Raw genomic sequence first — 24,468 nt, forward strand, 5'->3', positions numbered from 1 at the left:
AGAAGGAAAACAGGCAGTAGCAGAAGGGATAAGTGGAATCAAGAAATGGCTTTTTTAATTTTAAAGATGTAAAACAAATAGCATTTTTTTTAATGCTAATAGTGACCCAGAAGACAGGAACTGATAGTACAGAACAGAGAAGGACAAATTGCTAGGGCAGTAGTTCTTAGATATGCAAGAAGGCTGGACTCTCGTGGAGGCAAAGGCCTCACATGGAAGCAAAGTCAGTTCATCCACATTAATGGGTACAAGGAAAAAGAATATGCACCCAGAAGTGTGTGGATGAGCTGACACGGTGGTAGCAGCATATAGAAATTCTCTGCCGATTGCTGCTATTTTCTCAGTCATAATCTGAGAGTGAAGATAGAATATTTGGTATCAGAAGTCTACAAAGCAAGAAAAACTCATGATTAGTTATCTAGTAGATGGGAAATGTGGTCTGCTTACCAGGCAGCTCAGGAGGACCATGTGCATTTAGGGTAGACTATCAAGTACAGCTGGAGGTTTTTCTCCTGATCAAATTAAGGAAAAGGGCAAAAAAACTGAGAGAATATGTAAGACAGCAAGGATAATGATCAAACATGGAGGCTGAGCTCAAGAAGGAAGGAGGAAAATTGGGACAAGAAAAAAATCAAAGTAAGGAGTTGGCCCCACCAATGGATGGTAGATTCCTATGAGGCCCAAAGACTGAGTCAGAATGATACAGAGAATAATAAATGAACCTCTTTGTTTATATTGGGCCGCTCCTTTGGCAGGGTACTTCTGTATTTTAATGTGCTGATTAAGAAAGGAGAGAGAGTTAGAGAGTACTTTATATTCAGGTGGCAATAAATGTGCTAGGTTATATAACAATGGGAGTGGGGAAATTAATATGATGAAGTAGCCTTTACTGGGGTGGGCGGGGGGCTATCACGTACTAGACACTATGCTAAGCATTTTGCATGTGTTTCCTTTATTTGCATTTCCTTTATTTGCATTATTTCCTTTAGTCACTACACAATGCCTATATAGGTGATATGTAAATATAATCGTAATATTAAAGAACCTAAGTTCAGGGTCATTACACATATACAGGTCACAGAGCTGGTAAGTGGCTGTCAAGACTCAAATACATGTATGTACGCCTCCAGTGTTTAAAAGCTTTTCCATCCCCAAATATTTAATACATATAATGATAATTTCTTTTTTTTTAAGAGACATTTATTTGTTTATTTATTTACTTAGAGTATGAGCAGGGGGAGAAGCACAGAGAGAGAGGGTAAAGAAAGACTCCTAAGCAGACTCCCTGCTGACCCAGAGTCTAAAAGGGCTCGATCTCACAACCCTGAGATCATGACCTGAGTCAAAACCAAGAGTTGGACTCTTAACCAACTAAGCCACCCTGGTGCCCCCAATACATGTAATGATAGTTTCAAGTGATATTCTTTCTTGCAACAATTTTTCTGGTCTTTGAGAAAGACAAGGCAGTGAGGAGTGAGAAGGGTAATAGGTAACAGTAGTTGCCACGAAGTCATCTTACTGAAGTCCTATGTGACTGATATGCTCTGAATCTTAACTGTTAACAACTTTAGAAATCCTCATATTTTTTGGCTGAAATACAGCTGTTCTCCTTCTCTGACTAATATCCATTATAGTATACACTATTATAGCATATTATATTAATAATTTAATTATATCTTCTACTTTTTTTTTACTTATTTTTTTTTTTTTGCCATGAACAAACAATATTTGTACAAAGAGAAAGATAGAAGCATTCAAAAGTTCTTCTTTTTTTTTAATCATCTTGGTTATGTTGCCTTTGGAATTACTAAATATTTTTCAACATCTCAACAAAATAATACTCTTTTAAGACTGCAGGCATTAGAATGATTGTCATTCATGCAAATAATCACTTACTTACACTATATGAGTTTGGGTTGGATAAAGCAAATTACCATTTGAAAATAATTCAAATAACACTCTGGGCTAAGACCTTGCTTATGAATGTTATCTTGGCCACAATATTTCTTAACCTTTTTCCATTTAGCTAGATTTATTTATGGTAATATAGTCCAAATTAATAAACTATTCAATTGCCACAGGTGTATTAAAACATATGATGTTGTAGGAATATATCAGATGCAAATAAATTTTAAAACATATTATGTATTTGGAATTCTATAGTGATAATAATTAAGATGTAGTATAACCACCTACTAAATTAAAGATGTACATTTTGAGTGTACATTATATTGAAACCTTAAAAAATGTCAAAAAAATAAAGGTCATATTTTAAAAATATGGCCTAAAATATAACTATGTTTTAACTAATCATAGGTCTACAGTGTAACAATTGTATTTTCCGGAAAGTTGAAATTCTCTCATCTCACATATTACATATATAAATACACATGATAGGGGCGCCTGGGTGGCTCCGTCGTTAAGCACCTGTTTTTGACTCAGGTCATGATCCCGGAATACTGGGATCAAGACCCACACGGGGCTCCCTGCTCGGCAGGAAGCCTGCTTCTCCCTCTCCCGCTCCCCCTGCTTGTGTTCCCTCTCTCGCTGTGTCTCTCTCTGTCAAATAAATTTTTAAAACTTACAAATAAATACATACATACATATATACATACACATTATATATGCATATACATATGCATCTATAACTGAAAATCAATTTTGATCTTTTTTTCCTTTAGCCTGACAGTTGTCGAAACTCCAAATAAATGATTAAGTATTTTTACCAAATGACCTATAGCAATAGGAAGCTTGAACAGTAAACAGAAAATTGAACAAAGAACCATGGAGTCTAAACGTTAATCCAGTCGGTGACAATCAGTAGTGTGAGTACAAGCCAGTCTCTGCTTCCTTGGGCCTCTGCTTTCTGAACTCCATAAAGTAAGACTTGGGCAAGGTTGTCTAACTTAAATTTTATGACTCACTAACTTGATTTGGGATTAGGCAGATTTTTCTTCAATGAAATACTAACTAGTAAACACTCAAATAAATCAGCATTAAGAGTGCTGATGAGGATTACTGATTCCACAGCAAAATCTGGGTGAACTCAGTAAATCTAGAATACAGAGAGTAATGCTGACCTCCTGCATAACATGCATAGACATTAAATTGTTTCCTGCCTTCCTTTCAGCGATGGGGAAGAAACAGCTGTCCCTGAACCCTTTTTAAGGACATATTCAGTGGCAAACAGCAGCATCCCCGACTAGTATGAGTCCCACTGAAGTAAACTTTCTGTTCACACGGGAGAAATATTCCTACTGGTAATAAAAACCATTTTGCTAGGTTTAATCAGAAGTGAAAAGGAATTTGAAAATGTTCCCTTTGAGCCACATCATCCACTGCTAATTCAGGGTGGGCCCAGCAACAAGGGTAATAAAAAATGTCCTTAGTAACAGAGAAAGAGAAATGGCAATTAAGTGCATTTGTAACCTAATATAGAAGACCTAACTCTTTATTAAGATAATATAAATAATTGGGACACCTGCGTGGCTCATTAGGTTAAAGCCTCTGCCTTTGGATCAGGTCATGATCCCAGGGTCCTAGGATTGAGCCCCGGATTGGGCTCTCTGCTTGGCAGGGAGCCTGCTTCCCTTCCTCTCTCTCTGCCTGCCTCTCTGCCTACTTGTGACTGCCGTCAAATAAATAAATAAAATCTTTAAAAAAAATAATAATAATATAAATAATAAAAAAAGAAAAGGAGAGGGAAAAAAATAGAAGAAAATAACACAGGAAATGAAAGTAACCCAAGCAGTGCAATTACCATTGATCTACTTAGAACCGTTGCTATATACATATAAACCCATGGGCATAAGCTGAATGCAAAGGCTGAGAAATATGCTTGACCATGACTTCTGTAACAAAACAACAAAGAAAGAAACAAAACAGTAAGTGTCAAAAAAGCCAAAGCAGCTTGCTTGAGGAAACCAGTTAAGTATCAGAGAAGAAAAGATGAACTCAATATCAGAACTAACCATTCAGGGATCATCAAAACACATGATTATTTAAAATGTTTGTAAATCACAGCATGGTTTGAAATAGAACTTGATTCTCTAATTAACCATGCTTATGCTGAAAAGTTAAAATTGGCAAGAACACCACAAATTTCTATACATTTTGGAAATAATTTATGAACACATTATTGAAAAACGGAGTCAAACATACTGACCTGTTCACATCAGGAAACCTGATGGGAAAGTAAAGAACTTGGCACTTGGGCCTGATGATGCTTTCCAGATCCTTGGGTCTGTGATCAGGGATCAATTTCATAAATTTTCCGATAGAGGTGAGAAATGACTCCATATTAAAAACTGAGTTGAACACCACCACATCAGCCACCAGGCTGGAAAGGAAAGGGATAAATGCAAATGATGAACCCACACTCATGCACAGTTAGTTTTTATAAGCTCAAGACCTCTGTGTTGATCAGGGTTTATACTGTACTTGGGTTTGCAAAGAACTCTGCATTTCCCATCAGTATTTACTAAATGGCCTCTAATAGAGAAGTTCGTTTCGTTCCCATTGTATCACGGTAAGTTAGAGTGCTGGCATCAGGGAGGAAAGGCAAGAGAGGAATTAAATGATGTACTGGGATCTTATGAGGTATCAAACAATGTTTATTTTTCTGCAGTGTCAGGACTTTCTGCATCATCAGCGATACTAAGTACAGCAGGGCCTTCTTCTTTGTGGCCCACATACCCATGTTGGATTTTTATGTCAGTGATATACACCATTTTATATCATACTGCTGACAAGAGGACATCTGCCGAACTTTTCAGTACCTTCAAGAAGACTAGTTCAGATAAAGCTATTTCACACAAAAGCATACCTTTAAACATGTTGTAAAAGTTGATTTCTTATTTAACCTTCGCTTTAAGAAACCACTAGATTTTTTAAAGTTCTGGAATTCTACAGGAAGGATTACATGGGATCTCTATAAATAACTTATTTTACTAGTATATTGTATTTGGGGTCATCAAAGGAGAAGAAGGATCACAATACGCCGGACCTTCAGAATTAAATGAAATAAATATAATACTATCTATTACTTTCAATGGCAAGATTGTATTCCTCCCTTTAATATTTTTAAAATACAAGTAATCTGAAACACATTGTTATAAGGAAATGTGATTAACCAATTCTAGGTGGCATACATGTGTCCACAGTGTTCAGAACTGCCTCTAACATTTTCTTGAAGACCAATGAACACAAATGATAACTTAGGGCAACCTGGACAAAACTGAATATGTAGTATGTTCCCTTCATGAGTCAAAAAACTGATTTAATAAATAATTGGTTTGATTTTTTAAAATGGCCCTCTTTGTTTAAGCAATGATTCAGTGTCTCAGTGTCACTGGATCTCACTAAAACACACACAGATGTTTTAGTGAGAAGATATAGAAACTCAAATAGCAGCTAGTTTTATTTCACCTTAAAATTGATAAATCAAGGAAATGGAAAAGACATATAAGCCTGTAAGACGGCAAAACACTCATGAAAAGGTAGAGCTTACAGAACAGGGATACCATAGCAAATACTCCATTTACTGAGGACAGCCAAAGTTCCTGTTGTTAATACACAGCAGAAGGAAAAGCCTACAAAAGGAACGTTGAACTGCCACCTTTATGCCTCCCCTGCAAAACCGCTTTTCTCTACATAAGTTTTGTTGTTGTTGTTGTTGCAACCTAGTGGAAATTTGGGGGTAGGGGTGATAACAGCACCGATAATACAAAAGAATGTCACAGAAGTGCTGACACATCAGCAAGCAATAAGGAAGCCAATATAATAATAGACCAAAAGTTGAAGGATGTTTTACAGCTAGTCTGTTTTCACCATATGTCACATATTGTAATAGCGACCCGCAGGTCATAATATACAGTTACAACATGTGTTCATAAGTCAGAGGGTAAGTGAAACCTCTATTTAAGGTGAGTGCTTATGTCAGTCACCTCTGAGGTCCTTAACTGCCACTCGGTCAAGAAAAGAAATCCAACAGTGCCAACAAAAGCAGAAGTCAGCAAGAAACCTAAAGAAACATTTGAGGAAGCAAGACTCATACTTTTCAAAGAGAATGTGAAACGGGACTGCTTTCTGACACTCTTATTTTTCCTCTGGACAACAGCAAACTATTTTTTTCTCATAAAGAGTCTAACCAGTAATCGAGTCTACTTCTTCCTATCTGAGCTTGTCAATCAGTTTACCCTCTTGAGAAGAGCAATGACGGAAAATCATGTACAGGCTTTTGTAGTCTCATTCCTTTTGAGAAAAAACAATCTTTTATAAAATACAGAGATGAGGGGCAATGAGCTAAAATTTTTTTAGATATCTGCCCTCATAAGGCATGAAACCCAACTACTTACACTCTTAAAAACCCATTCTATGCTAAATTAAAGATTCAAGACAGTCTACAAAAATATTCTTTTCATGCATTTCCTCTCCGATATGAGTGGGTATAACTTCCATTAACTTTAAAGCCACCCATAAAGGGAAAAATAGACTGAATTTTTTTCTCCAGTTATTTCTCAGGGGTAATAAACACACACTATCAGAGGAAAAGAATGATGCTAATTCAAGAAATCAAAGGAATATTACAAATGTTTTCCATATTGATAAAAGCACAAAATGATTTTATTTTTGTTTTTAAAACATATTTGCCTTCTCTGTTTCAATATAAAATAAAGTATTTTAATTTTATTATGAAATTTTAAAATGGTTATGTTTTTATGAGACATTTGACGTGAAGCAGTTCCACTCTATTTTGATAGTGCTGCTACTTCACGACTGAAGCAGCTTGTAAAAATGATGGCAGGAAAACATTTACGAAATGCTCAAAACACAGAAATATCACCATAGAGCTGTTTTTCTAAGTCAACTAAACTATGGAATATGCTTGTAAGAGTTGGGAGCCTGTTTAAGCACATCATCAATCCCAATTGCTAATAACTATTTAAAAAAGGTGAGTAAGATGTACCCAATCATGGCCAACCTGATTCTATTTGACTGTTGTAGTTCTGTGAGCAGGATCCAATCGCAAAGCCATTTCAGAGTTGTTATTAACTTCTTTCATTAACTAAGCTTCAAGAGATACACTTTGTTGAAGTAACAACAGAGAAGGACCATCACCTTTGAAATGTCATGGTATTTTAAGGCTGTGCAATTTCAGAAGATTCAATGAGGGGAAAAAAACCCAACCACCTAAAGATTCATTTTCCATAGTTTTCTCTTATAATAATAATATGAAAAAAGGATTAAAACTCCTTGCTCTATTATGTTTTAATTTTTAATTTCTTCCTGTGTAAATTTCTAACTTGATTTCAGCTGGATATATTGAAAGTGGTTGGTAAATGATAATAGACTAACTGGCTCTTTTCTAAAAGTATCCCCTAAACAATACATGATAGAATCAAGGGGTGAAGAAGGTCTCTGTCAACACTTTGATTCTATTTTGAATGTTGTAGAAAATAGATAACTAATTCAACATATAATTAGATTATTACATTTGTATATTTTATAAAAAGATTAGTTGTTCATATATACATATGTATGTATATATATATATCTCAAAGTATATCAAAGGCACAAGCAATTACTACCACAGAAGATACACTTAAACATACATACCTACTTTAATGAGTTTTTAAAATAAGTGTACAGTAGGTCTCAAATTTTAAAAGCTAACTATAAAGAAAACAGGGGCAAAGGACTAAATATAATGACACAATCTGTACCTACCATGAGAGAATTTGGTTGTATCCATATTGGAAATCCCTCTCCTGATATTTCTTAACAGGATATACCAACTGGTTCTCATGGAAGTAGAGAATCTTTTTCAATTTCCCAAGGTCAGGCCGAAGGGCAACCAATTCAGTCAGGTTCAACACTGAGCTTGCAAAGAGGATCCTAGGAAACAAGGAAATTAAAGTTTACTGTCCCAAGCATGCTTGAAGCAGTCATCCTTCACCTTTCTCCCCTTTTCCCTCTTCCTAACCCAAGAAAAACACATCCCCTACAAGGACACATCAATAGTTAAGCCTTAATACCATGTAGCAGCATTCTAAATTTTCATCTCTTAAAAAGCTAAGAACTATAAAAGCCCTGAATCTCATTGGTCTTCTCAGCTCCATTACTGAGAGATGCAAAGAAAGAAAGAAAGAAAGAAAGAAAGAAAGAAAGAAAGAAAAAGAAAGGAAGGAAGGAAGGAAAAAAGAAGGAAAGAAAAAGAAAAAAAAAGAAAAAGAAAAAAGCCAGACGGATTTTATTGAGAAAGGCAAGAAATGCTCTATCTGAAGGACAAATGGAACAAAGATAAGGCTGACTGGGGAATACTTTGCTGGCCAGTTTCATTACACTTGACTTCTTCATGCAACCAACTACCGAAATTCAATATATGAGCAGGAATGGCACATGTTCATGTTATGACATAAACCCTTTTGATTTATGCAATAGATTTATCGAGTGTGGTCTTTTTCTATTGGCATGTTTTCTCACTGTCCCTCCTCCCCCTCCCTTTTTTAAACTGTTCTGCAATCTTTGTGTTTTTTTCAAATATTTTATTTTCCATTACTGGACTATTAATGGCACCAGATGTATAATCTGCAAAACTCCTTATATAAAACATAAATATTAAAAAAAAGAAGAAAGCTGATTCCTTATCTTTGTGGAAATAAGAAAATGAAATCTTACCTACCATGGTTATAAATGAAAGTGTCTATTCATTCATTCACTCCGCAAATATTTACTAAATGCCTACTATGTGCCATAGTCTAACAAAGAACAGAAACGATGAAATAAGAGAGCCCACTGGATAAATGCTGCCTGCAATAGTGATATGAACAACTAAAAGAAACAAAAAGAAAGAAGAATAATATCTAGGACAACCTGGAAATGTTGCCCTAATGAGGTATACCACATATGGATACAAAAGAGGACTAAATTACAGCCCCTGAACAGCGGAGGACACTTAGATGGCACAATTTTGATGGAATGCCACCTTTATAACATAATGTAGCATCATTTGACCCTTATAGCTTTAATTCCCATTCTAAAAAATGAGGTTCAAGAAGGTTAAGAGTTTGTTTTTTGTTTTCTTTTTTTTTCCAGAATCACGCTGGTGTAAAGTGCCAAAGCAGAGACTCTTGGTCTTCTAAGCCTGAAGTACTTTTCATTACACCATGGATATGAATTGACTGTGGACCACTTACATTACAAATGCTTTTTTTCTGTACTTAATAAATACAAAATATCATACTTGTTATTACCATGATTACAACTACTATAAATTCTCCCTTGCTGACAAGCCAAATGGCTAACTTCAGGTGTTTATACGATCTGCGGCACTAGCCTTTCCCATAAGAAGAATGATTACATGATAAGTGCATATATCATAAACAGGAATTCAAGTGTCTTCTTCATGGACTAAAAAAGGTACCGAAGACCAAAAGGAGTGATCTCTCTTTAAACCCACACTGCTGTATTAATGTCATGGTTTAATGCTTTGAAGTAAAACATCTTGCAAAGGAGATGTATTTGTTTCTCTTGATTGTCTGTACTCAACTAAAGGAAGCAGAAAAATTATGATGAAAAAAATGCCCCATTTTGTCCAAAAATATGCCTACTGCCGCCATCAACTATAACCCTTTCTTTTAAAGCTTAGACTGAAAATTCTGAAATATGAAGATACTTGCTTATCTAAAAATCTGATTCTTGGTAAACGAAACAATAAAATATTTATCTCAATTAATCAATATTTTTCTTAAGAGAAAATGGATGATGACTTTTGGGTCTAATTATTGAGTAATATCCCCTCCTTTCCCTCCAAGCAATACTACTGCAAGCAATGACTCATTCTTAATCATGAGACCTGAGCAAGCTCAATGTTTTTCACACATGAGGCTGAAAGAGTCATTAAATGCAGCCCCCATATTACTTATTAACTATAAAGAAAAAAAATGGTACCTTAGTGGACAAATTTGGTAAACATCAATTTACCCAAGTCATCAAACTTAATATGAACAATAACAGGACAAGTGATATGTATTTCCCAATGTGATACACTGACAAAGATACAAATCACCAATGTAGTATTCCTGCCAGAAAGGCCTGATCTGTATTTGGTCATGAGGAGACAATCAAATGAACATTCTGCAAAATAACAGGGTTTGATTTCCAAAAATGTCAAAGTCATAAAGAAAAAAAAATCTAGATTAAAGGAAAATAAAGAGATACCAAAATAAAATTTAATGTGTGATTCCTGACTGGATACTAGATGGGGAAAAGACAATTATAAATGATATTATAAGGACAAAAACTCTGAATATGGACTCAATATAAGACTGTAAATTTTTATCAATCTTAAATTTCTCAAGTGTAATAATTGTATTATGATCTTGTATAAGAATATACTTATTCTTAGGAGACACTTTGAATTATTTACATGTGAAGTTTCACCACATCTACAACTAATTCTTCCATGGGTCACTTAAAAGGCTTCTAATAACAATAAATATTTATGTGTATATATTTGCACAGACATAAACAATGTATAAAATGTTAACAACTGATTAATCTAAATTAATGGTATATTTTTGTTCAGTTATACATTTACAAAACTACAAATTTGAGGGAATATGCATTAAATGGCAATAAGTAGAAGGAAAAATACCCATTATATAAATAAACCCATATTATATAAATTATATAAAATTATATAAAATCATATATAAATAATATAAAATTATATAAAATTAAAATAAATTAAAAATAAAACATATAATATATATAAATAATATAAAATTATATAAAACCCATTATATAAATAACCCATTATAGATATATTTCTAGTTATAACCCAATTGTTAATTTCCTATATGAGAATTATCCTCAGGATGGACCATCTCTAGCAAATGTTTAACCAAGGACAGTCCTTCATTCTACTCCTACCATACACCTCCTCTCCTTCCCTACCTGCTAGCTGACCCATAATTAAGGAATCCAGATCTAAAGTTGAGCCTTCCACATAAAACCTCTTAAATAAAAGAATGTAATACATTCAGAAGTGAAATGGCAATGATTTTCATAATCATTTTTCATAATTCATAATACTACCCATATGAAACTGCCCACATCAAATTTTCATAATGCTACCCATTTGAAACTGCCCACACCAAAACTTCCTTCAGTTTGTTAAATCATTAATAGGAAAATCATTTTATTTTTATAACTGATCCTAAAATAGCCCTCACTACTTCTAAATTGTGGAAATTATCTCCATCATTAGGAAAACATCTTTTCTTCATTTTTTCACTTGTAAAATAGGAGTTAAATTGGACAGCAAGCAGTTCCATAAATGTGTAAGTCAAGGACACCCCCCAAAAAGCAATGAATATGCTCACAAAAGGAACACAAGTAAGACTTGCAGGCAATTTTTACTTTGCCTACTTCCAGTAATTAAAAAAAAGTAAATACAATAAATGACATCACTCAATCAGCAGCGAGCTAACCCCCAGGCTTCCACTGTCCTTCCTCAGGTATTATTTAAGCAATAAATCCTAACAAGGTGAGCTTTATCATCCCACACTGTGTCTCTGACAGGAAAGGGCACAAGGTGATAGCAAAAACCACTAGGAACAAGATAATTCCTGACAGTTGCTGCTTGAGTGCAAGTTAAATTGAACAGTTTATCTCAGCATGAAGATGTTATAAGGTTTTATGTTTAATATTTTTAAATTAACATAAAAACCAGAGAAAGCGGTTGTGCAATCTTTCACAAACATGACATAGTACAATCACTGTATAAGCTGGATTAGTACTTATTCCCATGCTACTAGAGAATTAAGCTGTTTTTAGACCACCAAAGAGCTTTAAATTGCAACTTTTGTCTCTGTAAGAGAAACCTATATTTAAAATGTCTGCTAAATTCAAATTAACGGCTACATCATTAGCTTACACCATCTCACCAAAAGTATAAGTAAGCTGCTATTATAATCGTCTAACCAAAATGCTCTGTGCTGCAACCACATTAACACTGTTCTATGTATCTGAGATTGTATCCATACATGTTTCAATTGTTTCCAATGCACATTAGGATCTACAATCCGAGTCACATTTGCTTAAGGAATCCAAAACTGTTCTAATGAAATTCAAGATTAGAGATCTCAGATTTTCTGGCTCAGTTTGAATAAACTAGTCATTTGCCCTTTATTCTATTCTCTTAATACATAAAAAGAGATGCTGAAATACACCTAAGCACTGTAGGAATGTGACCACTATTATCAGAATGCATACTTTTATTATCTTAAAGGGTATGGAAGGGCAGTGAAATGAGAAACAAAAAACAGGCATTCCATATTCCAACTACCACCATGCAATCTAGTAATAATACTTCATGAACTAAGTTATCTCAATCTCACTCCATGAAGTCTTTCCAATGGCCCCTTCTACCCCACAAAAGCATTTAACAATTTTATCACATAACGAGATAGAGTACACAATTTATCACGGATACTAGTTTGGGTTGAATTCTTAAATAATTCTTTGCAGGGCTTCAGTAAGCATTTTGACAAAAGAGTAAATTCCATTCTTCCAGTTGAGTGTCCTTGCTCAATACCTAAACTCCTTGTCTAGATTCATGTTGCTCAGCCTCCTTAACAGTCTTTGTTGTTCCATTACTGCTTATCTTGATTCTTGTTCCTTGATATAGACGCCCTAGGATTCTAGATCCTTTACTTCCTGTGAAACAGTGTTTTCTGTGATGATGGCAAAGTTTTATATCTGTAATAGTCAATATACCAGCAACCAGCTACATATGGCCATGGAGCACTTGAAATGTGGCTAGAGCAATGGAGGAACTAAATTTTAAACTAACTTGAACTTGATTCATTCAAGCTTAAATGAAATAGCCATTAATGGGTACCGTACCGAAAAGCAAGCTCTGGCTGGACCCGATTTCCTCAATCCAACACTTCACCCACAATACCTGAATGCGATTCCTCACTGAACTGATCTTACAGAGTTGACCTGCTTGCGATAATTCCTCCCGACTGGCCGGATTTCACCTACGAGGTTCTCTGATTCTGGAATAGCATTACTTCTTCTCCCCCCTGATAATTAGAAAGCACAGGTTCACAACAGAAAATGTTTTAAGTACAAAAAATATAAATTAAGTGAATATCACCTGCAACCACTCCCAGAAAGAAAAAAGGCACCATTTTCATTCTGGTGCTTGTTTAGCCAGGGCATGCCAAGCACCCATGCTTTGCGAGGCACTGGGTTAAATGACAGACTTATGATGGAAAGTAAAGCAGCTAAGGCAAAAAGAAAATTGGCAGGTGGAGGAACAGAATAACGACCCAGGAGGCTGAAGCAATTTGTTCAATGAGAAAGTGGGCAGAGAAGAAGCTAAGGAAGTTTGGAAGCCTGTGGAAGAAAAGGCCTTAGCAGGAAAATAATTTTGGACATTATGGTAAGAGCAATGGGAAAGAGACGGAGGATGTTTAAGAAGGGAAATGACAAAGTTATACATACATATAGGGTATATTCACTTTTACTCTTCGTCCTTTGTAGTATATGTACATTATTGCCATTACCGCATAGTTTGTTTTTTTCATTTCTAATACTTACCATGCTGTTTCACTCTGTTAAAAATTATTTCTGGAACCTAGTTTTTAACAGACTTCATGATGTGATGTGTCACAGCATCTTCAACAAGGGCATGACTCTTACATTCACATATCTACAAGGTTAAAAATTTTCTTATATAACCTCTTGTATTTGTATTACATTTGTTTATATGATGTATTTCATGTATTTTCATGTATTTCATGATGTATTTCATGACGTATTTCAAGACATGTTTTATTACTTTTTAGTAGCAGAAAACATTACACTGACTACTGTATGGAAAAGAGACTGTAAGGAATCTCCTCCGAGGACGGGAGAACAGGAAGGGGAAGAGAAAAGAAGTGACGATGGCTTGGGTCAAAATGGTAGTGCTGGAGGCGACGAGAAGGGGCCGACATCCAGGTTTGCTGATGAACAGCATACAAGACTTGAAACAGAGGAGACTACCATTCCCTTCACTTTGTCATTTCCAAAGTGTCGTGATAATGTTTTAATATAATAGGAGCTTATTTATACATGCATAAATGAAATTTATTTCCAAGCCCTTCAAAAGTCTTTGGCTTAAATATATATTTCTTTCATTTGTAAACCCCATGTAGAATGATAACAGAGTTCTAATATTCATTAATCACTGATATGCAAAATTCATTTTAACACACTATGCTTTAGTTGTCAGCTACTTCATCTTAATTAGACCATTTCTACTACATGTTAAATGCTATGGATTTTCAAAATCCTTCAAGAACATGCATAACAAAATGTTTCCATTTGCTAAAACAATTAAAAATACAAGATGGAAGTCTTATCTAAAGGAAAGGAAATGTAGTCATTTAATTTCCAGGTTCCTGTGATGGGTCATTTACAGGCTGTTAAACAGAGTATCTAGCTTCCCAAAAGCTGTCCCATAGGATAGCATCAAGTAATCAGTTTTGCTTTTTTACTCCACCATGTAATGTTCCTTTCCTGGGCTTATCATTATGGCCAGGAGAATACTGTGTAAAGAACACATGTCCAGAAGGCAGGGAAAAAGTCTATAGGTAGGACATGCCACTGAACAGCATAACCAAGTGGTTTTTTAACACATATCCATTCCACAGTCATCAGCACTCTGAGCTGCCTCACAGCTGCTTAAGGAGACAAATTATATTTATATATAGAGATAGATAGATAGATAGATAGATACACACACACAAGCACACACACACACACACGTGAGCTTTTTTAGCTAAAGGAGCCACTTAAGTTTAGGGGTCTCAAGTTACTCAAGCTAACTCTCAAGTCTTTTAATTCTTGGTATTTTGTCTAATCCATAAAAGACACCCAGTAATTATGCTGGTAACAAGAAAAGAAGAAATAGGAACGGAGTATGTGTCTAGTAATGAAAAAATTTAGAAATAAACTGAAATGTTTACTGTGTATACTTAAACTTTTTTGATGTATTCTGGGACCAGAATCTATTAAGAGTATTCTCATAAATGTGCTATGGTGAGTGCTGTGAATTGTGTAAACCTGGTGATTCACAGACCTGTACCCCTGGGGCTAATAATACACTATATGTTTATAAAAAATAAAAAAAATTATTAAAAAAAAACTATACTCATAGGACCTAAGGGAATATGAACCACTCAGAACACTTATGGATATATCTGTTTTAGTCAATCTATCAATTAGTCTACAAATCAAAAAATATTGTTAAGTCTTAACAAACTAAGAAGCGCAAGATAATACCCCTGTTCAAGAGAAGCTGACAATATAACTGGTGAAATAAGCCATAAATACAGGAAACATTAAATAACAAGAAAGAAAAGAAACAAAAGTTCTGTCCTGCCCAAGAAATGTCACAAAGCAGGGCAAGACTGATTATAAATGAAGGAAGAGATACTAAAAGCTATTGGTTTAGAGGAGAAAGAGAAAATGAAGAGCAGTGGAAGACCAGGAAAGGTCAAGTTTATTGAGGGTATCAAAAGAATCCTGGGTCCTGAGTTCTTGGGTCTGGAATGATCAACGCTATTTGAATTCATTCAGAGAAGAGGGATGGTTGCTTAAAGTTTTGGGTTTAAAAAAAAGGTAAGTAACCAAATAAAACTGGAAAGGTAATCTTCCGTCAGACCTAGAAGCACCCAACTATAGCATAAGAAGTTTTCTATGTTCACACTTTATCTGTTAGCAATATGGGGATCACTGTACATTTATAATTTTACTAACAATGCTTTATTCTTCTTATTATCCTTGACTGAGTGGTGAATGCTCACTGGCTGAGAAAAAAATGGTAGTAAAACGAGAGGATAAGGAAACAAAGTATCACCATCACTACCACTCTCAAAAGAGGGAGGTTGTTCTATATATATCCAAAGATAAAACCAATTTGTTTAAAGCCAGGGCTGTCCAACAGCCATGTGATTGTAATCTAAAGGAAGACAAGGAACCATGAATAATGCAAGGATTTATTTTTATTTATATTGTCTAATTTAATCATCCTAAGATATGTGTCTTATTATTTCCAGTTTACTGAGGAAGAAATTAAGGCATGATAGGTTTGGTTATGTGCTAAGGCAATAGCAGTTACTAAGAGGCAGAGAAAAGTTCCAAATCCAAGTTGTTCTGGACCCAAACCCCCCCCCTTTTTTTTTTCAATTATTCCACACTGGTTTTGAGTCATCTAAGATTAGAATGTGACTCAATAGTTCTCGGTATGGTACTTCTCATCACCATCTATGTTTGAGAAGTAAAAATATAAATGGTATACAGAAGAACCGTACTAACCTGAAGAGTTTTATTTCATCCCTTCATGTGTCATATATTTACTGAGTGATTACACTGTTAGACAACCTAGTGGAAAGCTGGTAACCATCAGTGAAGGATCTCCTGAAGACATACAATCAAGGTGGCCACCCCAAGTCACACGAAGGAGTCAGCCTACTGAAATAACAAGGACAAGATCAGGCACTGGGCTAGAAAGAAACAGCTTATATTAAAAGCAATGAAGATAACAGCAATATTGACGTGGTTACTGGAGGGACAGGCTAAGTAAAGGTAACGCCAAGTTCCTAGCTTGTGCAATCACATGGGCAGTGGTAACATTCCTTAATACAAAAGGAGAAAGAAATCAATGGTTGGAATAGAGAAGAAATAAAGGGACAGGTTTTACAAAGGTGGGTAAAAGTAGAGTGCCTAGTAGGTAACTAAAGATAACAGATAATAGACTAATGAAAGAAATTGCATTGGAAATTTGATTGAACTAAAGGCCCTGGTCACCAACACTATCTATTAAAAATGTGGGTTCTGGTTTCTTACATAATTTTACATATCTGTTTTAATGCTTCTCCAATATTTCATATGTTGTCTTGTTTTTTTCCCATTAAAGTATAAATTCCTTGACAAGAAAAATCAGATCTACTGTTCTTTTCCTTGGTATCCTGTTCCCTATCATGACGGGTACCACTCTGTATTTTCAGACATGTCCTGTATTTTCCTTCACTAACCTATCTCAGATGCTCAATAAATGTTTTCAAGTAAGTGAATGAATGAATGAATCAGTCATTCATAACCTCAGTGACACTGAGGAAATCAAACTGGTTGATTCTCTACATACAGTCAAGTGTTCAAAACGATATTTACTCCTACCATTAAAAAGAAGTTGGGAAGTATCTCATGTCCCCAAAAGAAAGAACTTACCTTCTACCTTGAGCACACAACACAAGTCTAGGATGCATTATTTGATGTCATTTTTGTCTGAACCCATTACTTTTTTTAGGGTCCCTAATAACATCTCAGGCACTGATCTCTGCTTCACTCTCCTAATATACCAAGGACTCATGATACGATCCAAAGAAAAGGAACTTGAAGGGAGATGTCAACCTGGTATAAAGATCAGGAATATATAATATCATGATAATAATTTCTGTCATCTTCAGGGATTCATGATCATCAGCCTTGAAGAACCAAGTCAATTAACATGCAAAGCACATCTAACTTGCTGAGTGTGCTGGGAACACTTCATATGGTGTTTTATCTCCATAAACTAATATAATTAGTATGTGAAATATTTATAATTCAGCTCATGATTAATCTATCGTAGACTATTCCTTAACAGCAGCATATCATTTTATATTGGAATGTTCTTTGCCCTTTAGTTCATGCCACTCACAAGTCCCAGGAGTTCATTTCTGAATATTATGAAGTTGGAAGACCAGAGACTCAAGGTAACAGATATAGGTCCTATCATCACCCTAACCCAACACTACCTATGTTGTCTAAGATTACACACATTTAAGGACATGGTGACCAATCAAGCCAGAAAGACTACCACTCAAATAGATACATAAAGCTCAGTTAAGGCACAAGCCTGAGGAACAAACCATAGATAAATACAGAGAGGCTTTTAGATATCATCATCCTTTAGGCTTGAATATTATGACACAGGAATAGTTAAAGCAATCACCACAACAACAACAATAAGAGTAACTGCCTCCTGGTATATCAAGTAAACTACCCCTGACAACCATGGAAAGTAAGGTATTTTGTGCCCAAATAACGAATAAGCTAACAAGGAAAAATATGGTAACTTGCTATTTTTACTGAGTCACATCTACTGCTAAAATTAACAAGCACAAAATAAAGTGTCTCCTAAATATTCAGTCTTTCTATAATCGGTCATAAGACCTAAATTTTTTGGTGCTTTTGAGTATTTGTTTTAAATTTGCTTCCCAGAATCCTGCAGTCTATTGAGCTGTTCTATCATTTGATTTGTGACATTTTGTTGTTAGGCTGCTCATAGAGATTATCCCTGTGTTTTGATTATTTCTCCTATGTTTGTTTTGGCAAGTCCAAGACAGTTCTTTGAAATCTTCCCTGAATTTGGTGTTTAATATGCCATCTGAAGAAATACCTCCCCCACAAATAATTTAGTTAGTATCCCCAATGTTTTGCTATTTTACACATCACTTTAATTATAAGGGTGTCACTAGATAACTAATTTCAAAAGTCAAAGCCAGTAAAATACACTGTACACAGTAGGCACTCAAAAAGTATCTGGGACAGTGAAATATTAAAAAATAGTGTACATCTGCAGTAGAAAAAGAATCCAAAGGTGTGAGTCCCAAGACTGGGTCCCACTCTTTCATACCATTTTTTAATGATAAGATTTTTTATAAACATTGATTTATTAACACTGTGTCTCTTTCTCATCAAGCCAAAATGTAAAAATTCTACAAATGTGCTTCACAGTCCATATCACCAAGGGGAAACCATTTGAAAGCTAGCTTGCTAAAAACTAAAACTTCCTATTTTAATAGAGTAAAATGAAAATTTAAAAATCTACATGGATGTCTAAGTTTCACAAGTGAAAACATTTTCTTCACATGCTTCCCTTGATCACATCTTAAATGATTGCCCTCTTTTTAAATTTTTTTTTAAAGATTTTATTTTATTTATTTGACAGACAGAGATCACAAGTAGGCAGAGAGGCAGGCAGAAAGAGAGAGAGGAGGAAGCAGGCTCCCTGCCAAGCAGAGAGCCTGATGCGGGGCTCGATCCCAGGACCCTGGGATCATGACCTGAGCCGAAGGCAGAGGCTTTAACCCACTGAGCCACCCAGGCGCCCCTCTTTTTAAATTTTTAGTAACTAACATATACATAGGAACAAGAGGGAAAACAGGTGAAAAGTACAAAATACCATATATAAACAATATTGTTAAGATGATCTAAAAATGAAGTCTTTATGTCATTCAAAACAACCTACATGGCATGGTAACTTTCTAAGGCTCCTTTTTCTTGGTCTCACCCTTGATAACTACACAATATGCGGCACTCACAAAATGCCTCAGAACACACTTGCTTCCTAGGTGACTAAGGAGCATAGCATGAGGTTACCTGCTCTGGGTTAGCCACTCAGAGGCAAAGCCGGGACCAGTGTGGAGTCAGTGACAGAAAGCAAGCCAACAACGGGTGTTGCTTGTAAACCTGCCTCCTAATTCCAATGATGGGAACATCTTCATGTTTGATGAGGGGATTAAAATATTCTCCATTTAATGGGGGGGGAGGAGTAGCCCACCCACTGAGGGGACAAAAAGCAGAAACACTGACAGAAGTACTTGAACATGGGTATAAATATGCACTACAGCCTCTTTACAGCTGAAGCCCCATGTTATTTGGATTTTTCATTGTCTATATCCAAGGGTCACACACCATAGGTCACCTAAAAGCCATCCAAAGACTCCTCCCACCACATCAGACATTTTCACTTGGCAGAGCATGGATGCATCCCTTCTGAGTTGGTCCTTTCCTTTCTTCCCTTTTGTACTTGTATATCGTCATGGTGTGGGAGTGTCAGAAAATACACAGAACGCCACAAGAGAAGCAAGAAAGTCACTTCAGACTGGCCCAGGAGATCCAGAAAGGCTTTAAAGGAGATAATGCTTGAGATGGACCTTAAAAATGAAGAAAACTTCTAATTTCATATGTGTGAAGGGCAGGGATTGGAAAGGGGGAAGATGATGAATTTCTATTAATATTGCAGAGAAAAAGCAAGTATCTGGGACTATAAATATCTGCATTCTATTCAATTAAGCAAATATTCAGCATATTTATATATATGAATATATATTTGAAATACATATGTATTTCATAGATAGATAGGTAGATACATAAGGGATATTACGATAAGATAGACTGGATACCCTGTTCTTCATCTTTGTACTTTGGCAACTGAGATATAAACAAAGGGCTGAAGTTATAGGACAATTAACATTTGATATTTTAAATAATTTTGTTTTAATCCCCAAATTCATATATGCTGCTATTATTACACAATATTAGAGATGCCAGCTCACTGCACATGACAAACTGCTCCCTTACTAAGTGCCCAAAGCTAAATACGCTCAGATGGGACATTCTAATAACTTTTTTGTAATAACTCCTTGTCTTAAAAAACACTTTCAAAGAAATGTTAGTATTTTGCCACTCTATAGGATTCAGCAACAAGGCGAGATTCTCCCAAGAATATTCCAACAGTCCTTGAAAAACTAAGACTGTCATAAAACCTGAGCATCTGGCAACTCTGCCACCATGAAGTATCCATATGGAAGAGACCAAAATGTGTCAAAGTACCCAAAACGATTTTGGAGAGTGTAGAAGATAGAATAAATAATTCAGTATCGTCAACACTTTCAACAGCAGGTAGTGGATATGCTACCTGCTTCTATAATGTGCCAGAATGTAACATAAGTGTGTGAGGCTGTGTGTGTATGTGTGCGTGAGAGAAAGGCAGAAAGAATATGAGTATACATGAGGCGAAAACTATTTTTATATAGAAATATTCCTTAGGTAGTTCTCTTCGTAGGGACATCGGATCTCTGTAAGTACAGGTTTACAGATATACAGAAGAAAAAAATAGAGTCAATGAAAATTTATTTTTAAGATAAACATAGCAACAGATTATATATTACTTCAGAGTCAATGAAAAAAACTGCATTAACTTAACATTATGGTTGAAATTGTATGTGCAGAAAAACTCAGAAAATCCAAAATTATGGTTCCCTCAGCAACCATAACTGTGTCCTCATGCATATATGAGTATTTTGCATTACTGTAATGATGATACATTTCAGCCTTAATATCAGTTTATGCAACGTGACTGAATTAGGATTCTTTGGGGAACTATAAAACTTTGAATTTCTGGACTTTTGTGAATGTAAAATCTTAACCATAAAGTTACATTAATATAGGGTGGGGTTTGGCTTTTTATTTTCTGGCATTTAAAAAAGTAATTAAGAATGAATGGCTGACAATATTAAAGTAGGAAAGGATTGGCTGACTTGTAGTAATACCAAAAAAACTTGATACGGAGCCTAATTCCTTAAAATAGGGATACACAAACTACAAACAAAAAGAAATGTCCCTCTGAAGATTAATCGAAGGCAAGAACAGGCAAGACATTTTTCCAGGAGTGAGAAAGTTTACTTTTTCTACAAAATGTTAGTTTCTTATTAAAAGGTACTTTCATTCAACTATATTTCAACATGAATATAAATACCAACAGCTGAAATCATTTTCTTACTACACATTCCTGTGTCTTATCAAGAAAAGAGGGCGTATTAAAATGGTGCCCTACATTTTCAAGAGTGAAGCCGGCTAAAAGCCAGTTTTCCTTCTCATAAGCATAACATGGTAAGACATAACCTATAATATGAACCTATATTACTGACATTAAGGACTTTTTGATCATGGGCTGAGGCTCTTTCAAAATAGAGTTCACAAAGAAATAGATACACACTAATCAAGTTAAAGTTAACAATGAGGTAACTGCTTTACACAATTACTTAGTACTATACAGCCATGGAGTAGTTGGGGGGTGAAGTAAAGAGCAGGGCATAATGGGCTCCAGGAGAGAAGAGTCATAAGCACATTTGCTTAAGGAAAAACTACAAATACTTCCATTGTGGTACCATTTTCAAATGGCTTCACAGAACTGATCAGTGGTTTTTCAACAAAGACATTCTGGATAGACTGAAGAACCTGTAGAAAAAATCCAGAGGTTAAAGCGGTCAACATCATTTTGGAGAACAAAGAGTTTAGCTGAAAAAGGTGGTTCATAAAGAAGGAGTTTTGAAAGGTATATATATATATATATATATATATATATATATATACATACACATATATGTGTATATATATATACACACATTTGCACACACACGTATATATACACACAATAAAATACAATTTTATTTATATATACATATACATATACATATAAAGAAGACAAGGAGGACAAGACTTAACTGCAATGGACAGATAGTAGGAGGACATTCAAGGTTCACAGGCAAGGAGGCTATGTTTTGCTAGGAGAAGAGAAAGAGAAAGCAAAAATGATTCCACCAACACCACCGGCCCCCAGCAGAAGACACAGCAGAAGTAGTCAAGACTGAAGACAGGGGGATTAGTTAGAAGATTATTGTAATAATTCAGACATGTTGCAGCAAAGGCCTGAAAAAATGGGATAACAGTAAGACTTAAAAGGAGGAGAAAGGATTAGAAGGTGCTTGTGAGATTTTGAGATACAGGGACTGCTGGAATGATTGTGCCATTGATAAAATCATAAAATCAAGGGTGGTGTCTGCTGTGAGGACAAGGAATGACTGAGTTAACTGATTAGTAAATCTTTGGTGTTGGGTATCAGGTTCCACAGAAACAATCAAGCCCTTCAGCAAAAAGCTATAAAACAGTCTTGAAGATGCCAATTACAGCAATAATAGCAATTCTATTCTTTATACCCATGCAGTTGACAAACTCACACGCTTTCTCTCGCCCTCTCTCTTTCCCAACCCCTACTAGGGTTGGGAAGGCAAAGGTATCAGTTGTAGAATTAAGAAAACTGAGGCTCAGCAAAGATGGTTCCCCAAACCTCATACAGGTAACTGTTTTACACAATTACATGACACATGGCTGGTGACACGGGTTTGGAAGTCTGGTATAGAAGTTGTTTTGAAATTATAGGGGACGCCTGGGTGGCTCAGTCAATTAAGTGTCTGCCTTCAGCTCAGGTCATGGTCCCAGGGTCTCAGGATCAAGTCCCGTATCGGTCCTTGCTCAGTGGGACCCCTGCTTCTCTCTCTGCCTGCTGCTCCCCCAGGTTGTGTGTGTTCTCTCTGTCAAATAAACAAATAAAATCTTTAAAAGAAATTGTAAATAAGGTCATCCAAAAATGTGAAGATAAAAAATAAGTGAGTTGTGTGCACAGCCACAGGAAAATACCAAGATGGCAGAGCATAGATTGCTCACTAGCCCAACAGAAGAGTGGGATGCCTAGGACAGTGCGACAGGGCCTGGCACTCAACAGGTACTCAATGCACCTGTCACACAACAGCTAAAGAGGAGACAGCACTAAACAGGCTCTCTGTATCTGCAGAAGATGAACAGATTCATTCACAAACTTTCTTTCCTCAAAAAAATTCTTACACAAAATTCCAATATGTAAAATGCATAAAAAACACTGTTGAGTAAACCAGGAATAGGGGATCTAGAACATCACCTAACTTGAACTCTCTTCCTTCTCTTCATAACTCTTCCTCTGCACATATATTATACAGCTGCCTCTGAAACAAACTGGTGCAATGCAGAGAAAACGCTGGAAATCCTTTAACTTGGTCGTAAGGGTGATAAAATTTGGGACCTCTGAGGTTGATGTGGACGAAGTGATAGGTAACAGGTGGTCTGAACAAATCAAATTAAAATCCAACTACTAGCCTGACTAGACTTGATTATTTTTTTAAAGATTTTATTTATTTGACAGATAGAGATCACAAGTAGGCAGACAGGCAAGCAGAGAGAGAGGAGGAAGCAGGCTCCCTGCTGAGCAGAGAGCCCGATACGGGGCTCAATCCCAGAACCCTGAGATCACGACCTGAGCCGAAGGCAGAGGCTTAACCCACTGAGCCTCCCAGGTGCCCCCTAGACTTGATTTTTAACCAGACTTCCCCTTGCTATGTTCTTCCAGTAGCTGAGATCTTTCATTAATTCCTTCATGGATTTCTCCATGGCCAATAGCTTTCCTCAATTATCAGATCACTTGGACTTCTCAACTGTACACCATGGAAATGGCACATTTAATTGAGTCAAGTGCCTGCATTTTCCTTGTTCCCAGCAGCTGTCACAGAACCTCTCTACATGCTGCGTCCTGTAACTGACCATGCCACGTGATCGCACATTTAAGTCAGTGAGAATAAGAATGGCATAATGTCAGGAGGATGAAATTAAAGAACTGAATGCCCAAATTTGATATCTGAGAGGAAAGCAGATGTATATTCTAATCACATTACCGATAACATCTATGGCAAAGAAGGAAAAGATCTGAAT

General features: G+C 35.8%; 1 protein-coding gene across 19 annotated transcripts in view; it reads right to left on the reverse strand.

The window, feature by feature from the left end:
• Positions 1-24,468, reverse strand: part of GTDC1 (glycosyltransferase like domain containing 1) — a 452,306-nt gene that overhangs the window by 254,664 nt on the left and 173,174 nt on the right. For all 19 annotated transcript variants that reach the window (XR_009351825.1, XR_009351826.1, XR_009351827.1 and 16 more), the window contains 2 exons: positions 7,729-7,896; positions 4,166-4,339 (listed from right to left, as the gene is read on the reverse strand). Coding sequence is in view for 12 of the 19 variants with exons in the window: in XM_059166765.1 (XP_059022748.1) it covers positions 4,166-4,339; positions 7,729-7,896 (342 nt within the window). In the remaining 7 variants the exon portion in view is untranslated. The remainder of the gene's footprint in view (positions 1-4,165; positions 4,340-7,728; positions 7,897-24,468) is intronic.

This window comes from Mustela lutreola, chromosome 3 (genome assembly GCF_030435805.1).
Source record: "Mustela lutreola isolate mMusLut2 chromosome 3, mMusLut2.pri, whole genome shotgun sequence".
Classification (NCBI taxonomy): Eukaryota; Metazoa; Chordata; class Mammalia; order Carnivora; family Mustelidae; genus Mustela; species Mustela lutreola.